Here is a 25,270-nt window from a genome sequence, read left to right as displayed (position 1 = left end):
TCTTCAGTGTGTGCCAATTGCATACTTAACACCAACTAGTTTTTGAGTATGTAGTATGCATTACAGTCTCAAGTATCAAAGTTGAGCATACTCAAAAATCGACAATCCATACTTAGAACTGGTTGATTTTTCAGTATTGTGCAGTATTGAAAAGAGAAGAACTGGTCACACCTGGAAATTTTTTGAAAAATTGGTGGATGACCATTGCAGTAATAACAGCAGCATCAAAGCTGGTGTATAAATGTGCATGAACCAGATTTTTCTGTAAAGGCAAGTACATTAGTAAATTTAATACATTTTGACACTTTTAGTATGACGTGTCTGAAGCACTTGTTTGGTCTGCAGTGCCACGGAAACCACCTAGTTGTTTAATTGACATAATATTAGTTTCCATGCTGGGGAAACAAACCGAACCTTACCCACAGCATTAGTAAACAGAGCTGTCATTTTCTTCGGGTGTGTCAAAACATTGTGACCATTTCAATTTATTTGTTTTAAGGAAACTCTCTAGACATAGCCTTCAGAGTAATGACTTCATATGATGTATGGCATATCAACAATTTATCACTTCCTGTTAGTACAAAGCAGTACAGTATGTTAATATTTTGTATGCTAACCTGTCAAATACATACTATTAAGATTAGTGTATAGTTTATACCTTATTAGTGTATAGCACACAATTTAGACAAACCCCTTCATGAGACATGTAGTGATTGATAGCAAACTATCATGACAGCTGCCACTGTTGTGATAAACTGTTATCCATTAGTCACTGCACAGTTTGAAATTTCCTTCAAACTGAAAGTTTTCATTCCCTATAGTTTGGAATCTCCCTTAAAATATCTGATTTTTAGGGTATTGCTCTTTGCAGGGAGCTACTAGGCTGATTGGAATCTTTTTATTGTTGTTGTTGCTAAATCCAGAAATACATCACAATGATTAGACATAGTGTTTGCCTAAGAAAGACCAGAGAGTGCAAGCGTGGTAGAACCCTGCCCTATCTCTGTTGTCCCAAATAAGAGTCTCCACTACACGTACATCAGCTACTACTCTAACCCCTGGCCCCTCCTACAGATAACCACGCCAAACTTAACGGACTTTTAGGGTCATTACACAGTGAACACGGTCCTCTCTCCCTTTTCTTGTTATTGGAGGTGCTGGAAGACATGACCATGGGTGTCTCAGTTCCTCCCTCACTCTGTCCTGCTGTCTTGTGCCTCTTCCTTGTCCAAGTTACTAGAGACAATGTGCCAAGTAGATTGATGATACTAGTATTTGTCCAAAAACAAATACCGCAAACTAATGCAAACTAACGTTCATTTTGTGTTCATAGTGTTCATTTTAGCACGATACATTGTAACTGAACTGGTTTCTAGCTAAGGTAGCATAGCATAGTTAGTTTCTGTAGACTGCAGACTGCACACACACACACACAAAAGCCAGGCATATCGTCTTTATAGCCAAGTTCATTTGCTATGTTTTTCCAAATTATGTCTTTCACGTCGTGGCAGCCGATCATCTTGAATGTTGTATGCCAACATCAGAAACAGCTGGGGTTGATCGAGTGAATTCCTGTTACAAATTGAATATAAAGCGAAAAAAATCGCATTTTCTACGTCCGGAAAATCGCGTTTGCTGTGCAAGACTCCATATGTTAAACAGGTGTTCGAAATAGTTTGATGAATTCTTTTCCGAAAAAACTGCGTACACTGTGTAACGGCCTAAAGACACAAACACTGGCTCTCCGTCTTGGAATTGATAATGATAATGTGGCTTGCGTTCAACTGTTTCTGTTTTTTTTTTTTTTATTGTGGGCCTGTGTTTTAGATCGAATTGCTCTCCACGCCATTTTTTGGCAGTACAGCTGTTGTTTAGATTTGCATCTTTGTTTTGCATATATGTGAATGGGCTTAAATCCTATAATTATATCTGAAACTTATGTTCAGTCCACAGTACACGTAGCCCTGATTTTTCACTCGCCGACAGGTTTTGGAGGTCCCAGAGAACTGTCCAGATCGGAGACAAATCAGCGTTCACCCGGTTCTCGAAAACTAGCTCTAGATCGCCATGTGTGAATTGTTCAAACACGACCCGAGAGGTTCGCCGATCGCTCAGAGTATAAATATCTACGATGGATAGATTGATTGAATGACTGTATGCTAAAAATGTATCGACTTTAAAGAGAAAACAACACTCCATCTCCCGCATGATATGATACATTTCTCGCGTGTGATTTCGTGACAAAATGTAGTTTGGAGGCCAGAAGATCTTGTGGTGTGTGATCCCCTGTCGCCGATAAATCATATTGTTTAATCCATATCGACTTCAAGATTCCTGATTTCAAGACAGCGATCTGACTACTTTGAAAGTCATGTCCGTGAAATTAGGTTACTCCCCCTTACATTTTAAAGTCTTAAACACTGAAAATACAGAGTGCATTAGTTACGCCATTGTAATGGGAAGGCAAACAAATTGTACATTTGATCTGAGAACATGAATGATTTGATGCTCTTCCTGTGCATCTCAAGCATGCATTTAAAACAGCCCTCCTGCGAGCTTGTGGAAGAGTGCAGACATGGCCAAGATTAATCAACAACGACAGCTCACTCACACCCAATCATGTGACACGGTTTCAGTCTTCGCTTGCCTTCCACGTCAGCCTGCGTTAGTCACGCCGGCGCACATATGCTGGCACTGCCTACCGTCATAGGCCTGTAAAATCCCAGCAGACGATCTTTATTTAAAAAGCATTTACATATCGTTAGTATAGACGTATTTATTGCACCGCTCAGTAGTTCCTGTGCTTTTAAAATTCTCAGATGGAGTAAATACCCATGCTTGAGAACAATTTAGATGTTGAAAGAAGGGGTGGGGTAGCAAGTTTATCCACTGATTATTTATAACACACTTGAAGCACAGAATGCATTTAATTTGGCACAAGAACCAGAGCTTTTGAAAAGCTGTTGTTATGCTATTTTGTGGCAGGTTGCCCAGCGTTTAATGAGTGTGTGGGTTTTCTCCATTATTAACTGCTACTCTCCCTATTTCATTTTGATCTCTTGAGCTGGCATGCCTAATGTAATGAATGTCTGAGTCTGGTGCAGCATCAGTACTTGAGAGTTACCTACTGAATGTTAACCAGTGATTTATGTCCAAATGAGTTCAGATATAGGCTTCAAGAAGCATTCTGCACAACCACAACTACCAAAGGTGCCAAATGCACTGCTGGATGCTGGCAAATGATTAACATGCAGGTGGCAACATTTCTGTCCCATGGCTGTTTCTCCTCTCTAGTGCATCAGGTGTCAAAAGAATAGCAAAAAGGTGCCACCTATTTCATTGGATTTGACATGAGCAGGTGTTTTGAAAAGTGTGTCCTGGAAAGTGATCCGTTTCCTGGAACAGCCTGAAGCTGGACTAGCAAAGGCTTCTCCCGCACTGCCCTGCCATCCATTACTGCTCCATGAAATGGGTCCAGAATAGCGACTATGGAAATTAGGATCAGGCATGGATTGTCACTATCCTATTGCACACTCTAGGTTTAGCGGGAGCAATATGATACCAGTGAAAAACTGTAGCCCCGTCTTCTGTATTTAAGCAAGGCTTCAGTGGCTATGTTGTATTTAGTTTTTACATACTGGATATTTCCATTCCTGTGTCATGACACTGTCTAACAGAAAATGGACCCTCATAATTTTTAATGACCTATCTAGCTTTTAAAAATGCACCAGGTCAAAAATAGAACATCTGTGGATTTCCTCTAAGTGCTGCTTTGAATAAATAATATAGTATATATTCTTATTCTGACATTAAGAGAATCATCTAGAACTTCCTATTCCATACTTTTTTTGTAGCTAACATTAATGTAACCATAGATACAGTATGTGATTCATGGTCCAGGCTCTGTAGTGAAGTGTGTGTGACAAGATTGAGTGAATGCAAAGTGGATGGATTCAAGGTTGTTCTTTTTGTCCAAATTGATGGATTGGTGTTGTTGACCTCGGGTGTGTGTTGAATGTCCTGGTACAGGACACTAGTGTGACACAACTCAAGGTCACTCATTCTAATTCTTGCATGGGGTGGTGTGGAATTGGATGGGGGCTTTCTGTTTTTTTTTTGTTTGTTTTTTTGGAGGGGTGGGGGGGGGGTTTGCTGTTACTGGCTCTGTACTTCCACATGGTGGATTTAAAAGGTGAAACAATGACTGTGAAGTTAACATGCCACATGCTAGCTTTTCTTTCAGGTGCAATATTTACAGGTGCAATACTGCAGTACTGATCTTAAGTCTCCCAAGAAATTACAACCTGCTTGCTATCTGGGCAATGAATGTTAATTTGGATGTAGAAACACATGAACTGAACGGAGATTAATAGTAATCAAATAAAAAATAACAAGAAGAACCAGATTTGGTTCCCCATTAGCCAGTCGATTTTTAAATAGCACTCTTATCAGAATAATGACTTCAAACACAGTGAAACACAATTAAAGCATACAGAGTAAGCAGAACAAAGTACTGTTCTCAACATAACTGTAGTTGAATGAGATCACCGAGACAGGAAAAAACACACAAAGCAGGCAAAAGAGGACACTTTGAAAGAACTTACCATCAGAGCATCATTTTCTTCATTGTCTTCTTCTTTGTAATGTGTCTATAATTACAATTTCACATTATAATTACATGTTTGAATGCAGTTTTCTTACCATGGGAACACCTTTTCTTCATCGTCTTCTTTAAGTAAATAAACACTTACTGCCATGATAAATACTAAACATCATCATTCATTGGTGGTCAAATTCTTGAACATTGGATGAACTGTTGAATGAGTTAGAAATCAGACATTTGATCTGTATTTCTCCCATTTCTAAGTCTCCTAAATAATCACTGTACCAAAGATCTAGAGTTGAATGTAGATATGGCAGTTATATTCAGAGTCAGCTTCAAATTTATTTATTATACAAGTGCTATAAGAAGCCTTCATAGGAAATGAACTTTTTAGTGGTAATGTGCAAATCAATTGTAGGGGACTCATGATAAAATAAAGCATATGAATGGTGAAAGTTATTTAACATTAGTTATCTAGGCCAATGATTATATTTAAACATAAACGGTCATTGTGTCTCATAGCATCCTCGCAGTTATGAGTGTTATGTAAGGGCATGTTGGATACCTGGGTCTTGTACAACAGACTTGCATTTGCTAGGAAAGGAACGAAAAAAAGAAAGAATGTGGTCGCACATTTTGAATTAGTGCATACAAGGAATGGTGCAATACAAGGATAATCCAGTACAGGAACAGAATTAGAAATGCCTCGGCAAGTTAGAAATGTCCCAGTGAGCATCTGCTCTAAAAACATGGTTTGTCCTTTTGGAGTCTTGTCTCCTTTTATGAACAACTGGTCAGGAAGAAAGTTTGGCCTATCCCGCCCATCTTCCATGCTCATGTTGTTTGTTCCTGGTCTGCATTCTTTATTCGTTATCTATCATTCCAGCTCTAATGCTGTTTGCACATTTAGAAATGTACACCAAGGGGGAAAGAGAGCCAACTCTATGCTGGAATCCAACAACTAATAAAACGTAAAAGTAAAGGAACTCTGTGCGTGTGTGTGTGTGTGTGTGTGTGTGTGTGTGTGTGTGTGTGTGTGTGTGTGTGTGTGTGTGTGCATGTATGTGCGCGTGAGTACATGCATGAGTGATTTTTGTATGTAGTCTCTGTGGCTGCTTCTATGCCTCTAAACAAATTGCCTCAAGGGGATAGATAAAATGTTCAAATTAAATAAAATGAAATGATGTGCCAAGATTTTTTGGTCAAAAACCCAACTACCTCTGCCAGTAAAATCTTGGCGGAAGATCAATGTGACCAAAATCTCCAAACACAGCTTAAAATCAACAAGATTTCAGTAAATAACTGATGGAAAAAGAAGTCTGTTTTTGTCCTGGCCATCACCCTTGACCAAAATGAACTGTCAGTGAGGACAAACCAAAGGTCATTAGTGTCAAAGGAAGAACACACTAAAAAGAATATGGATTGTATTTAATCCCATTATTGCTTTAGGTTTAGTCAAAGGATTTGACACTTTATCAGAATTGTTTTATCTTATATATTAAATATTTCATTTATTCCATAATCCAGAAATTAGGAAAATAGAAAGGTTTAGAAAAGTCTAGTTCACATCTCAGCCTTCACAACCCATCCACTACTCTCACTTTCCCCTCCCACATTTCTTTATCTCCCTGCTTTTCTACTCTTCCCCCCACCACCTTGCAGTATCCCCCCCCTCCCCCGATCTCTGGATCTTGGCGGGGTGCCCATGTGTGAAACAGCCTCACAGAGCTCTGGTCCAGTCAGCGTAGGGCCCCATCACTAGTGTCTAATTGGGCTCAGTGCGTCAAAAAGGGGAAAGCATGCACGAGAGCTTCACAGAGGAGCCTGCAATTGACACTGTTGGTCCTCCTACACCCACGCGTACCAGAAGCCTGACGAGCACTGACCACAGTGTTTTTGTTTGCTTAAGCTGAGTTAGCTGGAAGCCTTTGTGGGGAAGTTCGGGAGGATGTGGTTTGCGCTGCGAATGTTCGCACAGCCATCGGGGCACGTCATGATTCTGTGGTTCCTGCCACGCAGTGGTTGATGACGTGCCAAGAATGTTCTCTTTGACAGATCGAAGGCTGGCCTTGCTGTGGTTGCTGAGTGCCTGCAGTACTTATTCCAGCGGCATGGTATGTCCTGTCCTTCTCTGCTGACATCTCTAGCCAAGGCTACTATATTTCCTGTCAGGCACACATGAGTTTCAACATAATAAACCAGGGGTTTTCTTTCTATTACTTCTATTTATATGTGTTTAAGAAATTATACAGGAAATACACATTAGAAATCTACCAGCTATATTTGGAGCATACTGTATCATAGTTCTGGAGAACTAGTATATAGCCCCATTCTCTAACATGTGCTGGAATTAATCACTGGCTGTAATTAATGAAGAACTCTCTTCTGCTGACACTCCTGGACCCTCATTCTCCCTCCACCATCTTTCCTATTCACCATTGCTTTAATGCTAAAAATTCCCATAATCCCAACTGGCAACTCCAGAAATGAAATGTAGGGAGAGAACGTGAGAGAGATTCTAAGAGCTTAGTATAGAGACCATGTATAGCCTTGCAAGAGATAATGGCAAGATTGCAGACTCACTGGGTGTATTCATCATGAACAGTGATTCTATTCCCAATTCAGGATGTAGAAAGCCCTCCCCACCCTAACATTGACACACCCCATTGCAGATATGGTTATGGCTGCAGTAAAGAAGGCCTTTTTACAACACATTTAATTATTTAATATAAAGACAAGTACTTGACAGACACCACACCTTGAGGCCAAATGACCATATTCAGTCAGCTCAAATGAAAACCTACCAGCATACAACTGCTACAAAACATAGCCATAGCTCGATATCAAGTAACACTACAATCATAACTGGCTTCCAGAAACACTCTTTAGGGGTGATTTCCAATGATACATAAGACAACCAGCCACACTCACAAACGAGTGTGATTTATGGTAATTAGCTACCCACAGCCAAACCCACGAAGACGGGTTGAACTGCTCAGACAGATTCTGCTCCCGCCCAGCATGTGGCTCCAGATCATATGCGGGTTCCTGCGGGACCAGCTGCTGAGAGTTCACTGAGGCCTGTGGCAGCCATTCCCACGACCACGCCCAAATGCACGCCTACGATCAGCAAATGGCACGCAGTCCCAGTGCAGTTCATTTGGCAGCACACTGCCTGCTGCCAACCATGCCTGCTGCCCAGCAGTGGAGCGGGTTTCTGGCCAGCCCTTGGGGCAGTCCCATCACGGCTGTTGGCACACGGTTACATCATGAGTGTGAAATGGACTGCAGGATACATACAAGCCTGCTGAATCTAGACTGGGAGAGCAGGTACAGCACAGGACTTCAATTAACATTGGCACAGTGTTAAACAATGTTAACAGTGGCGATTATGCCACATTCCTGGGTTATTAACGACCTTGATATAATTGAGGGTACTCATGCAAAGAGGATTTGTCATTTAGCCACATGTTACTGGAAATACTGATTTACATACCACTGTCCGAAAAAGAGGGAGTTGAGCTCTAAGCTGAATTTTAACTAGAGGCCTGTCTGATGGGTGCATCTTTCGCACCAATGAACTGGAAGCCTGATGTTATCCATGTAAACAAATCCTTGCTGGTAGTCAGCTTGCCATGCTGTTGAAGTCCTAGGGTGTCTATGGTTACACAGTGATGACGGCTGACACCCACTTCCTCCCTGCCTGCCTGGAAAGTGCCAAACACCCACACTGATCCATCCAGAGAGAGAGAGAGAGAGAGAGAGAGAGAGAGAGAGAGAGAGAGAGAGAGAGAGAGAGAGAGAGAGACAGACAGAGACAGAAGAGGGAGAAAAGGAGAGAAAGGATGTGTGAGAGAAAAGGGAGAGGGAGAAAAAAATGAAAAAAGAAGAAGGTAGAATGAGAGAGAAAGGGGGGAAATAGAGATAGAAGAGGGGGAGAGAGCTGGGAAGAGAAAAGAACAATTAGAAGGTAACTTTTTGATGCAAAAAATCACAGAACTTGTCATGTTGTCAGCATCATGACTGATAACTGAACAATGTATCCAGTTTGCATATGTGCACTCAATTCTAGCCAATTGTCCAGCACTGCTTTGTACCATAAAAGACAGTTAAAGTCAAGCTATAGGTGGCATTTACCTTTAAAAATACATTTTATTTTAACATGGTATTAACAATTTTCAAAATGCATTTAGACTCACGCAACTAAAATATGTTATATAAAAGATGTTATTGTTTATAATTTGTTTATAATTATATAATGAATTATAATGACTTAAATAATCTGCCAAAAAACAACCATTCCAGGACTCCTCGGGTCCTTTAGGGACAATGCTGGTTGGTTACACAGTCCTATTCTATTCTGCATTAAACTTTTAAATCCTCCTCTGAAGCATCAGTTGGTGCTGTCTTCTGCAGAACTACCATGCAGTACATCAAGATTTTAAAGCATGCGTTGTGCAGTCTTTCGTGTTGTTACAGGATTATGGCAAAGGGAGATTATGGACCTCTCATTATCAAGTCACGCTGTACGCAGAGATAGCTGAGTGAGCATTAATATATATGCTGAGGGTGCTAATGGAGCATGAGCAGGTCTGGTGTAGCAATATGCTATATGCATCAGGCGAGGTGGGCGTTGTTGAAACCCTGCTCCATATGGCATGATCTCACTTCTCCCCATCTCTTCCGTCCTGCCAAAATTGAAGAGGTGGGTGCTGGTGACCCAACGAGGAAGCAGAAGAGTGGCGGGATGCAGGCCAAGTCTGGTAAACAGAGAGGTAGAAGGAGAGGAAGGGAGAGGGAGAGAGAGAGAGAGACAAAGAGAGACTCCCATGAGCGGACACTCTAATTTTTGAATAAGATAAGCTTTCTGCAGAGGTGCTCTTGACAGTTATGCTTTGTAGAAGGTAAACTACCCATAGAGCAGCAGTAATCCTCATCATTAATGTTACCACAGACATCTCATATTAAAACCCAGTAAGTTAGAATTAAACTCCAACAAAGCTACTAGCCAGTCTTAGTGTGGGGTGATCAAGTCTGGTCCTGGTGAGCTACTGCCCTTCAGATTACTTCCAACTGTAATCTAACCCACATGATCCAGTGATGCAGGTCCTTTAGTAACATTTTAATATTAGAGCCAGGCTTGCTAGATTAGGGTTGGAGCTATACTTAACAGGGTGGTAGATCTCTAGGACGGCAGTTGGGCGCCCTTGGTCTAAGGGCAAAAAGCTACAATCGCATTACACCACATACAAACAGAGAGGAAATGCATATGTTTACTTATTACTTCTGTTCTGGACAGTCAGCAGCAGTTGCAACAGCAGGTGAGTTTTTCCCTGACCCAATCAGGCGAGCTTTTCCCTGACCCAATCAGGCGAGCCACATGTTACTGGAAATACTGATTTACATACCACTGTCCGAAAAAGAGGGAGTTGAGCTCTAAGCTGAATTTTAACTAGAGGCCTGTCTGATGGGTGCATCTTTCGCACCAATGAACTGGAAGCCTGATGTTATCCATGTAAACAAATCCTTGCTGGTAGTCAGCTTGCCATGCTGTTGAAGTCCTAGGGTGTCTATGGTTACACAGTGATTAACAGGGTGGTAGATCTCTAGGACGGCAGTTGGGCGCCCTTGGTCTAAGGGCAAAAAGCTACAATCGCATTACACCACATACAAACAGAGAGGAAATGCATATGTTTACTTATTACTTCTGTTCTGGACAGTCAGCAGCAGTTGCAACAGCAGGTGAGTTTTTCCCTGACCCAATCAGGCGAGCTTTTCCCTGACCCAATCAGGCGAGCCACATGTTACTGGAAATACTGATTTACATACCACTGTCCGAAAAAGAGGGAGTTGAGCTTTTCCCTGACCCAATCAGGCGAGCTTTTCCCTGACCCAATCAGCCATTGCATGCAGCTCTATAACAGATGAATGCAGCAAAACTATGAAACTGTTTGGTTGATAAAAACTTGATGAAACCGTTCATATGATGATAGGTAACACCAGAAATGACTGAAGCAGGATTTTGTTCTGCAGTTACTCAAAAATAGCTTCAGTTGTAGATTTGCAAGGCAAATCTGCTCTAGGATGCCTGCAGTTTGTAAGAGAGCATTTTCTCCCCTACCAATCTTGGCCTTGGCCTTGACCCTTTGTTCTTAATGTACAAGGACACCACAGCTGCATATGTCACACTATCATTGATGAACCACAGGTTCTTTGGAAATCTTTTCACAATTTGGTCTTCGATTTATGTGTCCATGATCCATTATGAAAACATTCAGTCTAATCGTAATAAGAAGGACCTCAGGTGTGGGAGAGAGGTTTCCTTCTTTAAAGGTGAAACTGTATTTTAGCCTTGACAAAATGTGAGGGCTATAAGCAGGAAAGATCACCAGGAACTGATTATGTGGGTGATATCTGGTCTGTTCATTAAGACTGTAAATTTCTAAGTATTCATGTAGTGTAATTTCTCACCAGCATGATAAAAATGTAATATGAAACAAGAAATAGAAATAGAAATGCATCTATTTAAGCTCAGTTTCTGTAGTTTTTTTTTTCTTTATAGCTCTCTGCTCTGCCCCCACCCCATTTTTGCAGTTGATGAAAATGTTTTAGTGACTCACTGAGTTTGAATAGAGAACAGTGTTTATTAATCAACCTTCAAAGATGATCACAATTTGGAGGCCACGTTCCACTCCCCCGAATGCGTGTACACACACACACACACACACACACACACACACACACACACACACACACACACACACACACACACACACACACACACACATTACGAGCCAGTCCTTTTCATTGCACCTTGAAAAAGTACTTAATTTTTCTATTCATTTTTTTTAACAACTACTACCCCAGTTTTTTGAGCCTGGTCTCCTAGGAGGAGGAAGCTCTGGGAACAGAAGTCAGTGTCTGAGCACCATGAGGTCCAGCTTCTCTCTGTTCATCTGCCTGGTGTTGGTGTCTCCCGGTTGTTGTGCTATCATCACAGGGGTGAGTGATGCATATAATCAATTGACTGTTTGTTGTTTAAATGATCTATGGCTCTGAGTTCATTGAAATGTTAATGCAATTGTGCCTTGTGAATGAAATTTTGATGTAACGCGTTATAAATGTTTGTTTTTAAGCATGTCTAGAACTAAATGTCTAAAGGGGGAGTTAAATCAGTGGCTTAAGATGTGGTTTGTGTATTTGTTCATATCTTTATTGTAATTTTTTTAAATTTCATGGTTGGACATTTCACTGAAGAGTATTAAGAGAGACATTTTGAAGTCACTCTTTGATTGTCCGTATACTGCATTTACATTAACCCCATATAAGACACATGACTGACTTTTAGCAACTGATTTTGAAATTCATCACTAGCTTGATGCTGAAAGATATCAGAACGGCAGTGTCTTTATGTGATTTCCATGTGATGGCTCCGGTTAGTCAAGATGAAGATAAGGGGGGATTTGGGGGAGGATTAGGGAAATGCATTTCTGATGTCTGACCTCTGCTGTCTGATGACTACAATCTGATGGTTAACACCAAAAACCAGCTCCTGCCTTTTAGCCCATTTCAAATGCTTCACTGATTTGGTCCAGTGACATTTCAAATACATTTGTGCAGCAAAACAAATAGGATTCAGCAAGCAAGCTTAGTCTGAATGTGCATGCAGCTAAATAATGAAATGATTTACTGTTTGAAAATGTAGCCCAACATCTTCTGGAACTCTACAGGGCCTAATACAGTATGCATGTCTAATACTTAATGCTATGTGGATTCAGAGCTGTTACGCAGACTTAACTAAAAGCAAGATGATGTGACCCAAAAAAAAAGAAAAGAAGAAAATTCAACATTCTTCAAGTGGGCTGCAATAAGAATAACTGTATCAGTGATAATAACTTTATCAGTGACATCTGAGCATTTACCAATAGGGATATCATAGTTAACAAACTAAAAATTTAAAAAGCCAACTTAAGTAATCATACACATATACATTAATGTTTCAGGACACTTACTCAAATTGTATGTGTCTTTTGATGCTAGAATTGCACTGCACTTGCCTCAAGTATCCATGTTGCAGCTCAGGCTAAATGAAAAACAAAGATTTAAAATGTGTCTCATGAACTAAGAATGACAAAGGTTCTCTCAAATCACATTCTGGTGGTGAGAATGGTGAAGCTAAATCTCATACTGAGAAAAGATCCATGCTTAAAACAAAAAGAGGGAAACTTGAGCATAAAACATCTTACAAAAATGACATAAACACCCTAATGTAAGCTGATAACCAAAGGATGCTTTAGACAGATTTAGTATAATTAAATACATAGAAAAAAAGGTACTTCGTACATACAAAATACATGTATGAATAAAATAAACAGTACATAAACAATGAATGGAATATCATTGGCAAACTACAGACATTGGATTGTGAAGTATTCCTTTAATAAACATGTGAACCGTTACAGTTTTACTTGATATGAAATTCCATCCATGCTAATGGCACCGCACCACTAAGGACAAATGAAGTTTCGATGTGAGGTACTTAAAAGCAGATTGTTTTGTTGAATAAAGATGGAAAAGATTTTTAGAGAAGACTCCCGACCGACAGTATAATTTAGTGTGGGAGGAGCCTAAATCTTTTCAGAAAACAAAGCAATATTTAAGCATATTTGGGGCTTACAAAATAAGGGTGGGCAGTCTATGTACATTTTCTCAGTGCTTGTCATGACAGCTTCCTAAATTAAGGGAGAGAACAGTCAGAGTAGATCAGTCCTAATTGATATTGGCGCTCAGAAATCTCTGTCCTCCTTGGACTTTGTGTGTAATCCACACCCTGCGTTACTGTTACAGAGGGAAAGGGAAGACTCATTCACCACCTGTCTGACTACCAGCTTTATATATATATATATATATATAAAATATTCTTCTTTTCATGTTTGTGTGTGTCTGTAGTCATGCGAGCTTGATTCCCAGTGTGGCAGAGGAATGTGCTGTGCGGTCAGCCTGTGGATCCGGAGCCTGCGCATGTGCACTCCTATGGGACTGGAGGGGGAAAGCTGCCATCCTATGAGCCACAAGGTGAAGCTCCTTGGTCGTCAGCCCACCCTCCCTGCCCCCACCCCTTCTCCTGCTCCCTCTCCTGCCCATATATCAGCAGCATTCATCATCTTCTCACCGCTCTTAATTTCCAGTGCCCGGGGGGGAAAAGCGGTTGGGGAGTGTGTGTGTGTGGGGGGTGGGGGGTTACGGCTTAAAATATTCCTCAACCTCATCTAAAGCTTGTAAAGCTTGTAAATAAACTCAGGGAAGCTGAAGACTTTAGAAGGTCAGCTGAGGTGAGTAATTTAATATCTTTCTTCTGATGGCCTCCACTCCTTACGTCTGCAGCGTCTGATTGTGACTTTGATGTGATCTTATCTGATTTGTCCTGTTGGTCTATCGATTGCCATGATTGTTGTCTGCAGGTTCCATATGATGGGAAGAGACTTCACCACACTTGTCCGTGTTCGTCAGACCTGGACTGTATTACTGCGGCGAATGGACAATACAAATGCCTTTCACCACACAAGTCTCATGTTTATGATTTCTGAATGATGATAATATGACATGTTTCTATGATGATATATGGAGGCCTGTATTACATTTTTAGTACTGTGCCAGTTCAGGGCATTTGTGAAAATATGAACAGCAATTCATTCTGAAAATGTAAACTGAATGGTCATTAAAATGTATCACATTGTTCTGCCCACTCATGTTTAAGATCATTATATATAAATAAAGAATTTCAAATCTTCTTTTAACCCAGTATCTAGTTTGTTTAGAATGGTCATTAATAATGTTAGGTCATATGTCTATTTATATTTGCATTAAGATGTATTATATTAAGTAAATTAATGTATTATATGTACATATCATATACCTTATTGATATTTACTTTTCTAAGATTAACTAAGCACCAATAGAGGAAAAAAAATCAACATCATAAACATAGAGTAAAATATTACATATTGTGCACAATAACAACTAACAGCAAAGCTATCATGAAGCTCTCATAAAACAGCACACTGAATATTGTGACTTCTTGTACTAATGGTGTAAATAATGGACAAAATAAACTTGCCATTTTTTTAGAAGCTGCAATGAGGCAATGAAGTATAATTCATTTCTTAAACAATTGAATACCTACTTTATCATTATTCACCATGTCTGTTGGTGAACTTTGGAAATTGCACTTCTATTACATTTCTGTGATATATATATATATATATATATATATATATATATATATATATAAGAGAGAGATTCAAACTTGTAGTAAAGTACACAGAGTTTCCAGAGAAATATAATGTTTCAGACAGATTTAGACAGTCCTACTGATTTGTTTTACTAATCTGTTATGTAATAAACTCAGTCTTAACAAACTGTGTCTTCAGCTGTTACTTAGCATTTTAGCCTTTATTGGGTTGTGCAGGGGCCAACTGACAGTCGGATGACACAGAAGATTGCTTCTACTCACTGGACCAGCAGGCAGTAACATTCAGCTTCAGTATAAAATGACAAAGGGACTTAACGGTCCATTAAGCTTTCCTGCGGCTTGTGAACATTGTATGTGCAACGACCAGCCCTTGATTCTGTTTTTATTTTTTAGCCATGGAATGAGAGAAGCGGCAGAGAGCACATGATATAGTCGCATGATGAAAAACCAGATGGCAGTTAGAAGGTAAATCACGTCTGACATCCTGAAATCTGTCATAGCTACTTCTTTAATATTATTTTAATGTCATTGAGCTGAGACAGTGACATGTTCTCATGTACATGGTTATCAGTAGGAAATCTCCCAACAGAAATATAAGAAAACAAGCAGCAGTGATAAGTTGTATAAGTTGTGCATGGCATTGTAGTCACATAGATGTCAAGATCAGGCAGGAATTTAATGTCCGGATATTCCATTTTATTTAAGATAACCTACCTAAATATATTATGTGTCACAAGTAATATATATATATATATTCCCTGAGGACTGTCTTTGACTCTGAACAATCTCTCCCCAGTAAGAGGGGATTTATGCATTGATTCTTTTCAGTGATTCTAGTTCTTAGCCAGCTGTTTGGTTAATAGCTTTACCAAGGTTTTTCTCTGTTGCTCGACAGTTTATTTTTCACTCTTACAATTGACTGTTTTTTTTGCCATGTGATTCTGTTCAGAACCTCCCTACTTGGAAGACTGGGTTATTGCATGTTGTACAACATGGTGCATGTTGTAGAAGTGAATCAGGCTGAACCTTTTGCTATTCTTCACTGAGAGAAAATTGATTTAAAAATTCAAGAAGAAGACATAGACGAATACTTTTGCAAAGTTCCTTGACCTGATTTACTTTGACTAACTTTTACTACTTCATTGTTAGCAGCACCAATAAACCATATAATCTGAATAATCTAGAACTACACTATTAACAGAAATCCTCAGTGTCTTAACATGCATAGCCATGCACTCTAATCTGGTCATTTCCCAACATCTCTGGATCCTGTGTGAGTAACCACAGTGCCTCCCTTGATGAAAAAATCTGGTTTTACAGTCTCACACCAGATGTTTGGAATCTTGGAGCCTTTTCTCTCTGGTGTCTTAAAGCACGCTGCAGCTGCCTTTATTACCTCCCTGCAAAGCAAGCCAGAGTTAAGCACCAATCACCCAGATGGGCCATTTGGCCTGCTTGCCTTGGCCTGTTAATAAGCTCCATTATGTAGCTGGAAGTGTTCTGCAAAGTGTTCTGCAAAGCATCCACAGGCCTCCTTCATGTCCAGGTATCTATATCATCAGCCAGACAGGAGAGGGACGCACATGCTCCTAGTATACGTACTTTCCACCAAGGTCATATCTTTGTCAAGTGGTTCCAAAACCACATTTCGTGAAAGCCCACTTCGGAGATGAAGCTCTTCCACCTGCTTATTCCTTAAAGGTTTTATGGAGAAGAGTTTCAGTTAATCATATGAAGCCCACTGAACCCATGAGAGCTGGCATTGTTTTTCTAGGCCTGCAGCTCAACCCTCCTGAGCCTGTGTTTCGCCCTGCAGGCCACGGGACACCATGCTGTCCATTTGACATAGACCCAGAGCAAATGCAATGAAAGATGTCTGGGGAAGTGTGACACTCACTGAACTTTCCTGTACACTTGTTTCCTGTCCCTGTGCTATGTAATCAATTACACACAGCTGGTTCTAATATAAAAGGCAGCAACCTGTTCAATAGCAATGAACGATCCACTGCATCAAACCACATGACTGAAGAGGGCAATCAAGAGGGAAAGCTGCTTATATCAAGACAACATATTTTATAATGAGTGATGAGTGATGTAGCTGTAATGGCATGATGACAACTTGACTGATATAGTATATTTCAATAATGCTTTCCTAGACAAGCCAGAACTGGAGAATGCAGTAAGGAATGTAATTCTAAATATTAAAGTCAAGAAAACTATGAAATCAGACAATAATATGATGGCTGGTGTTTCCACCCTTAAGAATACAAATGTATGATATTGGGTTTTTAATGAGCATTATAAAAGGAATGATTAAACTGGAAATTGGAATTTCAGGATGCTAGATAAGATTATTCCAGAAGTTTAAAATGAATCCCTAGCACATTCATGGTATGTGGTGAGTTACGTTCTTTGCCAGGTGCACCTTCTATTGTTCTAAAATGAATGCAAAGCTTATTAATGTAAAACCTTAAAACCCAATAAAAATGGAAGCCTAATGGTAGGCCTTGTAAACGTAAATGTGTTAAATGCGTTAAATATGTTGAATTCTATCATAAAAAGATTTGAAATTAATTCCAAACATCTGAAAAATATAACACAAACTCAAAACCGCAAATATTAAAAATTTTGAAAAATGTCTTAAGATAAAACAGGCATGATAATATTTTACCAAAGTTTTTTATTTGAAGTTTTATCCAACCTTTAAATACTTCAGCATAAAAATCAGTTCTTCTCAACCTTTTTGGTATTAGTGATGAATTGGACAGTATTGTGTTTATTATGAGTTTAATTCACAGGAAAGTGAATTCAGGAAAGTGTTCTACAAAATTATGTTTTGCATAAATATTTATTGATTTAATTCAGCACCTAATTCACCTAGATTTCCATTATAAGTGTGCTAGAAGTCAACAGCTTTTTCATGCTTTGCTGTATAAGAAGCTATTGTTTGTGGTGTCTGTGTTAATCAACCATACACTACTGATATGGCAAGCAAGGTTTAGGTTGGATAAAGCTGAAATATTCCTTCACCTATTATTATAATTTTAAAGCCTTGATGCTCATTAATAACTGATGGATTTTAACAAAAATATCCTTAAGTAATAATAATAAAATGAAACATTTCACAGCAAGTAGCTTTGTCATTTGTGTTCTATTTACGTATAAAAGGAAGATGATAAATAATACAAATACTAATTAAATATAGTATTATTTAAAGTTGCTAAACAACAAGTGCAGTAATCTTTTTCTGAGGATCATAGATTTAATGGTTTAAACTCTTCCAAAGTTCAAACAAGTATGTGGTCATATTTGGGATTCCCATAGACATATTTTTAAGTTGTTTATGTCAGTGGAGACATTTAATTGGAGAAATACCGTACATTGACAAGTACCTTTATGTCTAACTGTAGAAATATTTTCAATCATATCTGTTATCTATTGAAAACACAAGACCTAAAAAATGCAGAACATTTTTCAGCATTTCAGGCTCTTTTGGAAGGGAATGCTTTGTGCAAACTAATTTCACTCCAGCCTCTGGCAGTGATGAAAATGGTCCAGGATAAACTCTTTGTCTCTTCAGTCATTTTTTAAAGCAGAGCTAAAGAGAGTCAATGAGTGTGAATAGTGTGTGTATGTGTTTGTGTGCGTGTGTGTGTGTGTGTGTGTGTGTGTGTGTGTGTGTGTGTGTGTGTGTGTGTGTGTGTGTGTGTGTGCAGCATTACAATGCTGAGATGCACCTTCCAGCTTATTGAACATTTTACACCGGCCTTTGACAGAGCTCCCCATTTCCAAATAATACACAGAGCCAAAAGCCTGCATTAGTGCCCAGGGAACACTTTCAGATGAATTAGCCTCCAGCCTGCCATTTTTCGAAGAGCAATTTTGCTGTGTCCCCATTGTATGAGGTTGCTTTAAGTAAAGTTTGATGCACTAAAAACTGAGGGCTGCATTCACTGAGCAATTCCATTTACTAGGAGTGTTCAACATCCATTGGCTCAGCTGGTCAGAGAACAAGTCCAGAGAGCATGACCTATGTTTAAAATGAGTCATGAGGTCGCAGCTGTTGAGAGGGGTCAGTGCTTGGAAGGGCCAGGTGAGGAAAAGAACTCTGCTTACACCTGACTTAACAATATAGCTCTATGATTGCAGAAACCCATGAACCAAGAGGATATAATGAAGGTGAACAAAAAATAAAATAAAGCCCCCCAAATCTTTTTGAGGATCACTTATAAGCATCTCTCTCTCTCTCTCTCTCTCTCTCTCTCTCTCTCTCTCTCTCTCTCTCTCTCTCGCTCGATGTCTGTGCCTATTTCCTGTAGGTCCCATGGGAAGGCAGACATGTCCACATAATTAACAGATGGAGTTCTGCTTGCTTCTATGATGAAATGACATTTTAAGCACCATGATGAGTCACTAATATTGTAAAGTGATCCTTGTGTAGTTTTTCATTATTGGACAGTCAATCATTACCAATATGTACAGTAGACAGAAACAATATAGAAGCAGACATCAATTATTTTGGCTTCACAACTACTTGCAAATAATTTTTCTGGATGAAGTCTCCAAATATCTCAATTATATTTTCTAGAGCACTGAGGATAGGCATCAGTAAACAGCTTTGGGTGCTCAAATCTTTATGTATTGTCAAACCAAGAAGCAAGAGCACACCACCAATAGTCCATGCAGACAAAAACAGTACTCTGTATTATGTAATTGTCTGAGCAGATGGGGGAGGGAGAGTGAATACTACCAAAAGATTTGACTAAAACATCACCTATAATCTTTCACTTCCTGAAAGCCCCTGCCTCTGAATAACAGAAATATACATCTGCACTATTAAATCAGTTTGAAAGATTAATAAAAATGATTTGTTTTGATGAGCTACTCAGTGCTATAAGCTTTCAAATCAACACAGTATATGCTAAGCAATCACTGTTTATTTGATTTTAAATTCAAACAATGCAAATACCCACCTCCACACCAATCAATATCCAGTCAAAAAACAGTTTTGTTCAAGTCCATATGTAAAACCTTTTTTGAAATACCAGTTTAATAAGGAATGTGAAAAGCGCACAGAGCTTTGTCAACACACAAAAGTCCATGTGACACACTTGTAAAAAAACCTCGGATGTTTTGCCCCCCCCCCCCCCAAAAAAAAAATATATATCAAGGTATTAACAAATATATTACATATGCAATATAAAGGACTTGAGAATATAAATAAATTTTACATATTTTACATGAAAATACTGCATTTGCTTGTTGTGATTGTATGATTTTGTACTGTAGAAATATGTTTGGTAACCTATTAGGTCAAGAAGGCCGACACCACCCAACGAGATCAAAAACGTGTTAACAAGCGTGAGAACTCTGATAAATAAAAATGAAGCATTTCAACAAAAGGTAAAAAAAAATCTATGGTGTCTTTGGCCTGTGTCTTCGTTCAGATTACACAATATGGTTCCATTGGTGTTTGTGTAGTCAAACAGCAAGGAAAGCAAGCTCTGAAACGCATCCTTAGTTCCTTGTTGAAAATGAAACAGACGACTGGATTCGCCGCCGCTTGGGCGAACGTCAGCCACACGGCCGCCGTCAGGTAAACCTGTGGAATGGCGCTTTCCTTCACGAACACGCGTACGTAGCACGACACAATGTACGGGGCCCAAAACAGCAGGAACGCCAGCGTGATCATGTAGTACATTTTCCCTATTCGTTTCTCCATCTTGAACTCGTCCAAGACGAGCAGCCTCCTGTTGGCGTTATGCGAGGCTTGCCTGATGCCCACTAATGTCGGCGGGGTGGGACCGCGTCCAAAGCCCGCAATCCAGTTGGCAGCCGCTTGGCCTGTCGCACCTGGACCGTGAAAGGTCCAGTTCTGGCTAATAGCCGGGATCAGCTGGGCTGGTTTCATCTTACGGTGGTCGTAAACAAAGCAAAGCATTTTGATGTACACAACATGCGTCGTGCCCACAATAACGGCAAGCATCAACATAAAACCCAGTGTGTCGTTCGCTTTCACGTATCTGTGCTCGAATATGCATTGTTCTTCCTCACTAATAAATTTATACGTCCCGACATCAAACACCGGGGGAAACGCCATGGCAACCGACAAGGTCCACACCATGCATATGACAGCCACGCACGTCCACAGAGTCATTCGTTTGGAATAGAAGCGGTGGTGTGCAATAGCCATATAACGCGTGACACTAACGCAGAAGAGAAGGAAGGCGATGTGGAAGCAAAACAGCACGGCCATGAAGGCGACAATCTTGCAGCTGATGACGCTGTAGCTCCACACAGAACCGTTAACGATCGAAATCATGACGAACGGAAAGCACACGGCCGAACGGATGATGTCCGCAAAGCACAGGTCGAGGAGAAAATAGTATGGTGTCTTGTGAAGGGAGCTGTCTTTCAGCACCAAAAGCGAGAGCAGTATGTTCCCGGCCAGGCTGCTGCAAATGATTAGACCGAGAGAGGCCAGTTTCACTGCAGAGGCGGTGATGGCATAATTTTGGAGCGAAGGATTGCTTTCCCCAAGATCGCTTGTGTTCGCCATCTATGCAGCCACACTGTCGACAGCGACTTCCAGGCTCCAACATCAAGCAAACCTGGTTCCCCGGCCTGATGTCTCAAACATGTTAAAATGGTGACATCCAAAAAGTCTTGTAAATCACTGGATAGTCATTCGCCTTACAGTACCTCAAAGAAAACAGTTGGCATTTTAAATTCGTACATAGTTCCATTGACTGGCAATCAAAATGTAAACAACTTTCTAAATCCAACACGTTATAATAAGGTAATTGCTAAAAATTATATTCTTGCAATTCTTCATTTTATAGCAGACATACAGAATAACAGACGACTTTTAATCCATTATATTTCGAGGCGAAAGGATAGGCTTAGAAGAGTTTTTCGTCGCGCTGTCGGCGAATAACATTCCAATGTCTTTATAAGGTGCGCGTCTTGCTAACGTGCATCTTTTCCCACCGCTTATTGTGGTTTCCGAATCCACTGCCGTAGAAAATCACAGTCGGTTGGTAGGCCGTCATCTTCTCTTCACCAGTAGCTTTGCATTCGCTTAATCAGCTGGACTTGACTCCGACTAAAACATCATATGCAGCCTGTCCGATAAAAAAAGACAACAGCGACTTAACGATGAAAAGAAAAATCCTGTTTTACTTTTCGGTGGTAAACTAGAGAACCTCCCGCGACAGCAACGGTTGATTTGGATAGAGGGGAAAATGGTGCAGCTGTGGAAATGTTACGTGGTATCTTAGGCTACTTGTCGCATATAAGATGAGAAGCGATCTGCATTCCCGTGTAAGAAAATATCCCGTTTTCGGATGTTCTTGCTTCTCGTTTACTCCTGAGGCATGGATTTCCCTGTCTAGAGGGGTTTGGCAAAAATGCAGTCTCTGTTCACGAGCGCTGAGACCATCACGGTTCAATTATTTCATCAAGCCTTTAAAGGCACAGACTTCGATTACAGTCCAGCAGCGTGTCCAGAAGTGATAATCCACAAACGGTCTTATAAATTTATTAAAATGTTATTGCCTATAAAATTATTCTACATAAATTTGACAGAATCAAAGAGAAAATATTTACAAAAAAGGAATATTTACACATTTAAAATGATTTTATATTATATCTCTGTTTAATGTTTCCTGTCTGTTGCCTGTTGTATACTGCGGCCGTGTTAAAATGGGAAGGAATGCAAAATATAGGGGAAATTCATAGTTACAAAGCTACAGGCGTATTTATAGGTAGAGACCATATGCCTCCGAGTGAGTAAAATCTAAGCTGTCTCATCACTGCCCCCAAAGGGTGCGTCAAACCACCTCTCACAAGTTTTTTGGAAACCTGTTCTCTTTTTGTGTACCCCCCCCCCCCCTCACACACACACACACACACACACACACACACACACAAACGTTCCTTGTTGTTGGTAGTCCGTAAATGTCTAATAATATCCTTGTGAACCTACGTAGTCATTTACTAGTGACATCCTCTCTGTTACGCCTGCCAACACAGCGTTGTATGTTTTATGGTAATGAAACCCTTGACTTTGGTGTTACCAGTACCACAAGCTCTCATAATATGCTCCACTAGGGTTCTATTCGTTGTATGCAGTCATTAGAAATCACTGTTGCTTGCCCGAATAAAGTTACTACGCAAACTTTATGAATTCGACAAAAAGCCAAATATTTATGTTTCACAGTTTAATCATGCTGCGCAAATGACAAAATAATTATATAGATACCACAGAGGTAAAAGGTTTAAGTAGGCGTAAATATAGCTTGATTTAAGTAGGATAAATAGTGTTAAATACTGCATTACTGTTACTTTGACAAAGCTCTGGTGTTCACATTTGACAATAGAATATCCTAGAATTCCAGTGTGGTATTTGTAAAGTGGCTTATTGCATCATTCTTTATTGTAATGTTCAGAGGTGAATGAAGTTAAACTTATAGTGCCTTTCTCAGAACCCAAAGACACTTTACTATCAACACAGCTTTTATAACTAGTCACCACACAGGTGTTGCAAATTCTTAAATCAGAATGAAAATGTTATATTTAATAGAAAACTTAAATGTTATTTCTCTTCATAGTCTAATAGCGGTTCAGTATAATGCAAAACAATACCATGTATCAGTATTTATTGATTGCAACAAGCGGATCAATAAGCAGATCCAACTGTCTCATACACACACACACACACACACACGAACAAGATTTCAGTTGAGTAACTTTGCTTGCACAGCTAATGAAGGACATCTGTTTACTTCAATACAATTTGGAATATCTATCTGTCTATCTATCTATCTATCTATCTATCTATCTATCTATCTATCTATCTATCTATCTATCTATCTGTCTATCTATCTGTCTATCTATCTGTCTATCTATCTATCTATATATATATATATATATATATATATATATATATATATATATATATATATATATATATTCACACACAGACCTTCTAACAGAGGTCTTTGAGTTTTGCAGAGTTTTGCAGATGCAGAGTTTTAGTATTTGTGCTGTTCCTAGAACTGTGCTCTTCTGGACTTAGATCAGTATTGTCATTCCTCAGATCTGCTGGAGCCACTCTCTGTGTGCACCTGCCACCACTGGGACAACATTAGTGATAACCTCCACGTTGGCGCTATTTCGGTATTTTTTTTCCATTTTCTCATATTCCTCACACCTCGTGAGTATAAACTTTTTATTTATTTTTGTCTCAGTTGAAGAGGGACGTTGTAATAGCGCTGTTTCAACTGTAGTATTTTGCAGGTTAGAATTTCATGAAATCGTGGATATTTGATAAAGCATACCCTCTAGTGTTCAAGTTTAGTAATACAATTTCATTAAATTTCACCAGCTGAGGGGGACACAAAATGTTTAATATATCCTTACTGTCTAATAAGTCGTTCCTAGATAAAGCTGTATTACTATTACCCTGAACCCACATATGAGACAAAAGAAACAGACAAACTATGGAAGGACATGACATTGTGTTGTCCCGTAACCAAGTCACATTGTTTCAACTGTGATTAAACTGTTTAATTTTACCAAACAGGACTCAGCAACAGGGCCATAACTAGCTATGAGGGCACAGAGGTCTGGACCTTAGTAGTGTTGGAGGTCTTTTTGCTTTGTATTTTTAATTATAAAATTGAATGTAGATACATCTATGTTCTGATAACATTAAGGTGGAATCCAGCGACATTTTGTGAAAGCTTCATAAGACTAGGCCTACTCACTTAGTAACAACAAGATTTGGTCTCAACTGACCTCAGAGCATCTGGCAATGGTCAGGAATTTGTGTGTTATACATAGCTGTTCAGCTAGTGCAGCATTTTCTTCTCAAGAACTCTAAGGGACGTCAGCTAGCATTATTACTTGTAAACATAAATGTGTGGGTTGTGTTGATACTCCTATTAATGAATAGGCTACAACAACACTTTTACAAAAAATGAGCAGAGAAAGAGAGAGAGAGAGAGAGAGAGACTCAGAAAGATGCTAAATAACAAGCATAAAGTAGTCAGTATAAAATAAAATGAGAATATTAACAACAAAACCAATGTGAAACCATAGGTAAGTGTATGTTTACGTGTTCATTTTCATATGAAAATATTTTGGTAAATAAATAAATTACTAACTAAAGTTATATAAGGAATTATTTAACAATTGAAAGTACAATAATTGCTTAAACAAAATTAATCAATGTTACTTGAGTCAAAGTCGATTATGTAAAGGCAATAACATTTTATGGGTGATTGATGGGAAGTGTAAAAATTATGGTAGCCCAACATAATTTCATGTTCCATGTTTAAAAGTTGATGGAGTGAGAATGGTTTTGAAAATTGAAAGGACATTCTGATCATTATGGTAAAAACAAAGCAACA

At 39.4% G+C, this 25,270-nt stretch overlaps 2 protein-coding genes across 2 annotated transcripts; one reads left to right on the top strand and one right to left on the bottom strand.

Annotated features, from left to right (window-relative positions):
* Nucleotides 1-11,320: 11,320 nt before the first annotated feature.
* On the top strand, nucleotides 11,321-14,310 carry prok2 (prokineticin 2). Its single transcript, XM_026999645.3, has 3 exons — nucleotides 11,321-11,605; nucleotides 13,553-13,678; nucleotides 14,065-14,310. Exons 1-3 carry the CDS (start codon nucleotides 11,534-11,536, stop codon nucleotides 14,188-14,190), a joined length of 324 nt encoding a protein of 107 aa, XP_026855446.2. The 5' UTR covers nucleotides 11,321-11,533; the 3' UTR covers nucleotides 14,191-14,310.
* Nucleotides 14,311-19,669: 5,359 nt separating this feature from the next.
* Nucleotides 19,670-22,331, bottom strand: gpr27 (G protein-coupled receptor 27). The gene has a single exon (XM_026999673.3). The coding sequence runs from the start codon at nucleotides 21,412-21,414 to the stop codon at nucleotides 20,299-20,301; it is 1,116 nt and encodes a 371-aa protein (XP_026855474.2). The 5' UTR covers nucleotides 21,415-22,331; the 3' UTR covers nucleotides 19,670-20,298.
* Nucleotides 22,332-25,270: the final 2,939 nt, after the last annotated feature.

This window comes from Electrophorus electricus, chromosome 7 (assembly GCF_041902795.1).
Source record: "Electrophorus electricus isolate QZ-2024a chromosome 7, ASM4190279v1, whole genome shotgun sequence".
In the NCBI taxonomy this organism is placed as follows: domain Eukaryota; kingdom Metazoa; phylum Chordata; class Actinopteri; order Gymnotiformes; family Gymnotidae; genus Electrophorus; species Electrophorus electricus.
The sequence above is the reverse complement of the archived record's forward strand: the minus strand, read 5'-3'. Positions and strand labels throughout refer to the sequence as shown.